We start from the raw sequence: 9,488 nt of genomic DNA on the forward strand, positions 1-9,488 counted from the left end.
ATGATTTAGTTCTGTTTTTCACGAGTCTTATAATTTTTATTTGCGTGAAAGAAAGTGAATGTTAAGTGAATAACTCATTTTATTTCAGGATCACGACCTCGGGGAATCCCTAGCAGTTCGAATAATGAAGGCAGATAAGTTGTTGGTAGGTTCATTCTGCTTTATGCTGCTTCTAATCTAAACTACCGTGAAGATGGACCGATGTAAACTAAACTGACTCTCAGTAAAGACGCAACCATGACACGAAAGGTTGTTTGTTTGGTGTTCGTCTGGGGCTTTGTCGCTTCGAGTTTCGCGCAAGTTCAAAGACGAACTACTACGAGAGATCCTGTGAAATTTTTCTTTAACAATGAACAATTCTCCGAAAATGATCAATTTTCTGAAAGTAATAAATTTTTCGAAAGCGATTGTGCAGGACCTGAGAACGAATGCGTTGAGAAGTGTGAAGAAAAGTAAGTAGGGATTTGTGTTATGTAACTTTACAACTTATAGTATATCCTTTTCGTAACTTTTCGTGTTAACTCAGAAAAAATACACAGTAATGGGCGGAGTAAACGTTTATGCACCTATGCCAATTCGATTTTGAAAGGCGCACATGTTTGAAGCACGAGAAAGCAATTTCAAACATGTTTTACCAATACTCTTTCCAATCACCACATGATTGATTAGTCCATCAACTTAAGACAAATTAGGAATTCCAATTGTTTCAATGTTATCCTTAGCAACCAAATTAAAACCAATCGCTAAGAAATAATTTTAAATCAATGAAATTTGTAAAATTTTGCAATCAATTTCAAAACTTTTTCATAAAACATTTATGTTGTACGGGCTACCTCAATTTCATTATATTCCTCGTTTTGGAAAATCAGGCTAGAGTCAAATAAATGTATCAAACATATAACATAGATTAATTTAGGTAGTAAAAACAAAGCGATTATTATTTGCTTTGATTAAAAGACGAACCGCCGCACAGTGGTCCAAAACCCAGAAAAGCTGGCAGAAAGTCGATTTTTGAAGCGCTCATAATTATCTAACCAAATATTTCATTGTGTTCCGGCATTTTCAAGCTAAATGAAACCATAAAAATGATAGTCTTAAGTTTACCCGTTTCGAAGTTCTCAAAGAAATGCTAAGAAAAGATTGAATTTTTTTTTGGAAAATTCGCAAAGATTTGCTTACATTGAAAAACGAATAGATACTCAAATCGCGAATATATATTACTTTGCAATTATTTTTATATTTTTGTTAGGCATATTTTACACTTTATCTAATAAAAATTTGTGATTTGGAATAAAGTTGAAATTTTGTATATGGAATTTAGTTGCAAAAAACGATAAATATTTTGAATTTTATAACTTCAACTAGAAATTTAAAAAAAACTCCACATAACTCCACTCTAATTTTACGTTGGATAGATTCCCACATTTCTGGGCTACAAAATATGGCAAATCGGGCTGCCTTTTTTTGCCATTTTTGGAGAACGACGTCAAAGAGTTGAACCACTTTTTTCATCAAATTTGACTTCTTAGCAAATAACGTCCCGGATCACGAACTAAATTGATATTTAATTGGATCTCTAGGTTGATTTTTCTCAAAAATCTATTCATCAAACATCCTTTTCATATTTTGAAGCACTATCAGTATGAATTTCTGTGTTATTTTTACTGTTAGGAAAACTCCCGAAACATAATTAAATTACGGTTTCTCAAATATTCTTCTGATTATTGTTCAAATCATAGAACCTTTTTTGCTGTTCAATATTCATAAGAACCAATTGAAACTTTAAAACTTGTTTGAAACTTTTATGGTATTATTTTAAAAATATGAATTATGAAATAAATTTAAAAATAAATATAAAAAGTTAAATTAAAAAAATTAGAAAATATGAAGCAAAAAGTTTGAATTTCTCGTTTAAAATGTAAATTAAGTGTTTTGTGTTAAAACAACCATTGATATAATAAATGATCATTTCAGAAAAAGCCTACAAACCTTAATTTCGAAATTTTGATCAGTAGTGGCCAAACAATTCTCATCTATTATAAAATTTCTATAGTGACTCGTTAATTAATGAAAAATTAAAAAAGTAATCGGTACTAGAGCGTTGCCAGGTCTATCTGTATTGATTTTATTTCATATGTATTGTAATTTTGAGATAATTTTAGATTCAATTAACCTTTCTAGGATGTGATAGATTTTGCAGCAATCTGTTGGAAAATTTTAATACAAGAATTCACTTACTGAGATATTAAAATAAATTATATTTGTCGAAATCTTACAATAAAAAAAGAAATTTTAAAGAAAATATGAAAATAATATGTTATTTTTGTGAATTTATGATTATTGAACAATTTTGAAAGGTTTCAGAGCAAAAATTGTTGAAAACAGACTTTTTGCCAGCTTTTTTGAGAATTGGACCACTGTGCGCCGCTCAGGAAAGAATGATGTTGCCTGCTCATCGTTTCGGTCAGTCCGATCAACTCACCAAAACACCTAAATGGTGACAGTACTGCTAAAAATCAACCTCAGTTACTTCATAACAGCAATTTCACTCGTGTTGGAAAAAAAGTGGTAGAAATTTTGACACTTTTAGTACATTTTGAAAACTTTACCATGTAAAAACATTTTTAAGGTCTGCGGCCTTCAAGTATTTTTAAACACGCATGCTGTGATGCAAAAATAGCAAAATTTCTATCACATCACGGCTGAAAAAACAGTGCTGTAAAAAAACAACGCTCAAATATATTGAAAACATGGTAAAATTTTCAAAATGTGCTACAAGTGTCAAAATTTCTACCAAATTTTATCAACCAGTGAACTTGCTCAAAGAAAAGAAGTCTTTAAAAGTGTTATAGGTTTTATCTAAGCAATCTTTTCTTTTATCGATAAAACCTGGTGTAAATTTTAATATAAGGAAAAAAAGCAAGCATTTTATTTACCGTCAACTGGGTATACCCCAGTAGACTGAGTCGATTTGGGGTCATTTTTGAATTTCTCAAACCCTGGGGTCTAAAAAGCCTAATTTTGATTCAAAACTAATCCATGATTTTTGGCAGAATTTTTTAGTTACGTTTACATGAGGATATGGGTTGTATGGGAAAATTGAATATTTTGTACTGATAAATCAACATCATTTTTGTTTCTTCTGTGCAACCGAGCCTGCTTATGGTTTTAGTGCCAATTTCTATATTCTCTCAAGGAAATTTTCCGCTGAACAACTTTGTCCAAGAACGTAACTTCGTATATTTTTAGGCAAAAAAAGTTATTACCTTTTTAACAGGGGTATGTCTTTTGGCATTGATTAACAAAAAATTGAATTGACATCACTGCTTGTGCCCCGCGAAGTATTGCATGAAAAGTATTCATGCAATACTTCGCTAGCACCCAGCAGTGATGTATACCCCTGTTAAACAGCTAATAACTTTTTTGTCTATAAAGATACGAAGGTACGATCTTCGACTATGTTGTTCAGCGGAAAATTTCCTTGAGAGAATTTATAAATTGGCACAAAAACTATAAGCAGGCTTGGTTCCACGGAAGATACAAAAATGATGTTGATTTTTCAGTACAAAATATTCAGTTTTCTCATACAAACCGAAAAGTTCAAATTTACTCATATAAACCTTTTTTAAAAATTCTGCAAAAAAATCGTGGATAAGTTTTGGACCAAAACAAAGCTTTTTAGACCCTGGGGTTTGAGAAATTAAAAAATGACCCCAAATTGATTCAGTCTAATACCCCAGTGCAACACTTTTCAACTTCAATGACCCCCATGACTACCCATAGAGAATTTTTCCAAGTTAAATTTTCAGTACTAGAAATGAATTTACCGGAAATCACTTAATCCCGAGATGTTAAAAGATTAGTGTAAATAAACATGTCAGAAAATTTGCTCGCCTTCGGCGGAATTTAGTCTAATATCATCCTGGGCCTAAAACTTTTTTTTGTTCGACACGCTATGATGTTCACGAATTGAAACTAATTTCCAATTGTAGATTTCGATTAGCAATTCAATTAACCTTCTGTATTGAAACTCAAATCTTGACACACAAAATCCCTTCTTCGTGTTTAAAATGGATTTTTTTTTACTGAAAAGTGTAATAAGTTCAAAATTTGAACTTCAAAATTTCTTCATCAAATACTTATTTCACACATCACAAGTTGGTATTGAAGGCAGGTGTTGAATACTCACGATAGTCAAAACGATATCAAAAACCTAGTATTATTTTTTTCTTTAAACGAACACACACTTATTTGATCTCATTGAAACTTCATGTTTCTTTGAAGAGATATAATTTTACTTATCCCTGAGGCGTACATATTTCAAGGATATGATGGCTAGCATCTCACAAATGCTAAAACCACCTGCTCAGAGAAAGAGTACTATGTATGCCGTGAACTTGATTCGATGTTTTAATAATTCAAATCAATTTATGAAATTTAATAGCTTTTTTTTTTAATTTTCAAATGAATTCACCGAATTTATTTTAGTTTTTTTTAATAATTGAAATATGTTTCTCATTGTTTTTTTAATTCTTAGTTTTTAAAACGTCATCTTCTAGGAAGCCTTTCAATCTAAATTTTTAACAAGAAGAACACAGTTTCTCCCTTTTGTCCTTTCCACGACCCAGTATTTCGAAGTGACAATATACTCAGTGCTTGAATTTTTAAACTGTTAAACCTGGGCCTGAAAATTGATTATCGTTTCACCAATTTTTATTAATTTAAATAGTTTGTTTTTGAATCGTTCATTTTTTAATCTATGAGTTGCTCGAAATTTCATTCGAAGTAGCACCTTTAAAGCTTAAATTTTATAAGCAAGGGTAATTAAATAAGTATTTATTTGCTTTGTGCTTTCAATATTCACAACAAAACTCGGAAATCTTTATTTTTATTTCTATAAGTTTCTTATTGGTCTTTCAAGAAATCACCCTTTTTCCAACGTGAATTTTGTCAGTATAAGCTTTCAATGATGAATTAAACAGGTTGTTTTTTTTAAAATATATATGAAGTTATTATTGTGAAATGGACTTTTATAGCCTTAGGCCACTGGCAATTCTGGATAAAATGGATTTTTTTTTGTATCAGATTGAATTTAATCTTCAAGTAGGGGAGATGAGGGCATAACGAGCACTCAGGGCATAATGAGCACTCCTTTTTCTAAATAAGTACGTATTTTCTTAAATAAATTTTCATAAGGACTTGTTTCGTACTACCCATAGTATTAATTTTTCACCAAAAAAGAAATATCCTTTTCATATTTACAGAAATATTAAATAATAACCAGCTAGGTTCTCAAGTGACGAAAATATTATAATTTTTGAACACCACCAAATAAGCTTTTATGACCTTTAAATCATCTTGATCTGAAATGTACGCACTGCAACATGATCTACACATTGTTTCTCAATTTTCAACATCATAAAATTTTTGATTTTTCACTTTAATCAATTTTAAAACGCGTTTTTACTTTAATTTGTTCACTAGAGGCGAACAGAGCACTATCAATGAAGGCATAATGAGCATTTTCTGCCGGGGAATCTAGCAGCGAGTTCAACTCGATGAAGTCAACTGAATAATAGAGCTACAGCTTGGCTTGTTTCGTCTGTCGATTTGGCGTATTGGTAAGGTGTCGGAGAGGTAATCAGTAGACTCGAGTTCGATTCCTGTTCGAAGGGATTTTTTTTTGCACATACCATTCATGATTGATTTTTTTTCTTGTTGCATTATACGGCTAATAGCATCAAAGCATCATCCGTCAAACAAAACACCAGAAACATAATGTATGAGCATGTGTTAATTCTTTGAATTCTACAAACAGACCTAGATTATTTTGTTATTGCTTTGTTTGATGAATCTACGCCTCACCGTTTAGTGCAATCATGATCATGAATGATAAATGAAAAAAAAAAATCACCTCGACCAGGAATCGAACTCGAGCCTACTGTTCACCTCTCCGACATCTTACCAATAAGCCAAATCGACAGACGAAACAAGCCAAGCTGTAGCTCTATTATTCAGTTGACTTCATCGAGTTGAATTCGCTGCTAGATTCCCCGGCAGAAAATGCTCATTATGCCTTCATTAATGGTGCTCACACTGCCTCGGAGGGTTTCTCATTATGCCTCTGCAGTGACTGGTTTTCAGCTTTCAACAAAAATTTTTAAAATGCATTTTTAAACGTTTTTATCTACTTTTTCAAGTTTCACCCAATTAGACAATAGACTATTTGAGTGTCTGAACACGAAACAATGATGTAATTCACATATTGCAGCTGTTCTCTATGGTTAAATAAACGTTTTCCTTAAGGTGGCCATTATGCCCCCATCTCCCCTACGTGTTTTGTAGAAATTCTGTCAAGGTCAAAATGGATTTTTTCTTCCTAATCAAGAATTCATAATTCAAATATTTTTTTTTTAAATTGGGACCCTCAGGATCAGAGGGGTGCAAGTCCAAAACCATCAATTTTATGTTAAGTATACCTAACGATTCTCCATGTTTCAATCTGGTGCAAACTTTTTATAATTTATTTGAACAATTTTTTGATTGAATTAAAACTGCTCGAATTCGAAAAATATATGAAAATACGAGCACCTTAACAACTTTGAAGCGCGTTTTCTTGAAACTATCAGTTTGCCCGGATATTTAATATAAAATAAGGAAAGAGTCCGGTCCGGCCCGGTCGCCCGAATTTCATTAGAAAAGCCCGTATTTTGCCCGGGTTTATTCTCATTTTCATCCTCAAGTCACACTTTAAAAACAAATTGTGCTATATTTTTTTTATGTATGCGTCCAAAACGAAATTTTCTGAGCAAGTTTCATTAAAATAATCATGAAAGGTTTTTTGAAAGTCTAAAATACGATCTAAAATCTGTTGATAAATTTTGATGAAAAAATTGGTTTTCAACTTTTATTTCTTGGTTTTTGATGAGTAATTTTTAGGTTTTGACCAGATTTGCCGGGATATTGCCAGGATTTTGGTCGACGATTTTGAAATCAAATGCCCGGATTTTGCCAGGTTTTTAGATAAAAATAGCCCGGTTTTCCCGGCCCGGATACGTGCTGAAATATTCTGACAACCTTAATATAGGCACTTCCACTCCTGTGATCCCTAGCGCCTCAATTCTAAATATTATAGTGGAATTTTTCAATCAAGCCTTCAATTGAAAACGAAGAAAAGGAATGCAAACAACCACTATTATCATTTTTGTGAACAGTTTTTAGCATGATTTATTTTTTGCCAGATCTGGAATTTATTTTAGAATTGGGAATTAGTTTCTTTTCGAACCTGGGTTATAATTTATGTATTTAATTTCTGTGTTTGTTAGGGTCGAAGCTTTAAATTCTGGTTTTATTTGAAACTTTAATTCGCATTCGTTTTTGGGGTTTCGGAAATATTGATGTTAAATTTGTGAACTGCTCAAAGTTTATTTTCAAGCAAATGTCTAGTTCACAATGAGGAACATCATGTTAAATAATTTATTTATTTTTAAGTCGTATCAGTTGGATTTATCATTTTTGCGAGTTTGTGGTATGACCCACAGTAAGAAAGTGGTTTAAGAAATCAATTTCTTTAATTATTGTGCATTTTTGGTCTTAAATATGCTTATTTTTTTTGCAAAAATGACAAGCAGCTAAGCATTTCATGAAAAAATTATAACCGTTCCAAAATAATGAATCGGAATGCATTGAAAGTATTTTAAAAATTGCAGACTTTCCGTGCTAGAGCTTTCAATAATTTCACGAAACGTTTTTGCAAAGGTTATATAAATCAATAAACTCTCTGGCAATGCAAAGCATTTTTTCGTGATTTTTTTTAATCTTATCCTACGGTTGCACAGCTTTCAAATAGGAAGTCGAATAAGCTGAAGTTAAAATAAAAAATTGAAAAAAAAAAAATTGTATAAATTTTAATATCTTTTCTGGGGTACATATTAGGTTTGTGCTTTGTTACTGCAAGAATCAGGTAATATTTTCCATCCAAAGTTATATTTTTTGGAACTTTTAGTGCATTTCTGGCTTTTTCTGAATGAAAACTATTGTAACAAAATGTACAAAATGTTTATTCCTATTTCTGCATCAAAAACAACAAAACAAAGTGTAAAATTTAAGAATTTGAAATATCCATACAAAGGTTGCAGTGGTCTATTGGTCAACTTAATAAACATATTTTCTCTACAAAAATAAAACAAAATATGATATGTCTAAAAGCGATGTTTGAATAACTATGGTGTGATTTTTCTAAATAACTAAAAATAGGAATGGGGGAAATGATCTCCTTTACAAAAACAGAACATATTTCACCTAATTATTTTTTCTCGATTTCAGGAACATCGTTTACAGCAATTGTGATAACCTGGCTCATTCCTGTTGCAAAAAAGATAATTCCGGGAGTATCTTTTTCCCAACTAGAAAGCCGGTTACCAAATCACCACCAACAGTTCGGGAAGTTCTGACAAGGCCAACAACATCACGGACAACGACTACTACAACGGAGTTTCCCTCATATGAGGAGGATGAATTGGCCACAGATTGTGGGATTCGAAACCCAAATGATAATTCTCCAGAATATCCGGAAACCACGCCGGGGATGTTTCCGTGGAATGTTGGCATTTTTACCATCAGCGAGAATCTGGTGAACCCATCATTACCTAAACAAAATATTTTTCAATGTGCTGGAACCCTAATAGATGACTACATGGTTTTAACGGCAGCCAGTTGTCTTCGAAGGAAATCATTCAACGAATTATACGTATTTGCTGGCTTGTGGGACTCATCTAACCCCAAAGAAAGACGTCAGGTAAGTTGGACAAAAAGTATTCAATATGCTTAAACAATTTCACAGCTGCAAATATTCTGTAGAAGATTCGATTATTAATTTCTATTAACAGATATCACAAGTAAAAAATGCTATCAAACATCCTGGATATGTTTCATCGAACCCGACCAATGACATTGCACTGTTGATCCTGGAAACCCCGATCAACTTTTCGTCAAGGATAAATCGTATTTGTTTACCTGAAGCGATAAATGGCACTTCCTGGAAGGATTGCTTTGCCACAGGGTGGGGACCGACTTTGGAGGAAGCACAATCCCTAAGTGTTCGATCTACGCTGAAAATGACCGTTGAGCACACACCGATGGAACATACGGAATGTGAAAAAGTTATCCGGAAAAGATTGCAGCGTAAATTTCAATTACATTCAAGTTTTCTATGCACCGAAAACTCAGAACAAACCTTTCTATGTGAACCTGGAGACCTCGGATCTCCTTTGATTTGTCCCGTTCCAGGGCGAAGGGATCAGTTTTATCTTGTTGGCGTTTTCGCTTTAAGTTCGTGTAGGGAAAGACGTTTGCCAAATTTATTCGTCGATGTGGTCCAATTAAGACTGTGGATTGATGATATTATGAATCAGGAAGGTCGGAACTATAATAGTTATATACCCCAGCCATTGGAAGAAGAGCAGGAGACAATTGACAATTAAAAATAA

The 9,488-nt window shown here is 32.6% G+C and overlaps 1 protein-coding gene across 1 annotated transcript; it reads left to right on the forward strand.

The window, feature by feature from the left end:
- Window positions 1–204: 204 nt before the first annotated feature.
- On the forward strand, window positions 205–9,488 carry LOC129746944 (phenoloxidase-activating factor 2-like). The gene is made up of 3 exons (XM_055740901.1): window positions 205–452; window positions 8,326–8,797; window positions 8,889–9,488. Exons 1-3 carry the CDS (start codon window positions 238–240, stop codon window positions 9,480–9,482), a joined length of 1,281 nt encoding a protein of 426 aa, XP_055596876.1. The 5' UTR covers window positions 205–237; the 3' UTR covers window positions 9,483–9,488.

Source organism: Uranotaenia lowii, chromosome 2, assembly GCF_029784155.1.
Source record: "Uranotaenia lowii strain MFRU-FL chromosome 2, ASM2978415v1, whole genome shotgun sequence".
Classification (NCBI taxonomy): Eukaryota; Metazoa; Arthropoda; class Insecta; order Diptera; family Culicidae; genus Uranotaenia; species Uranotaenia lowii.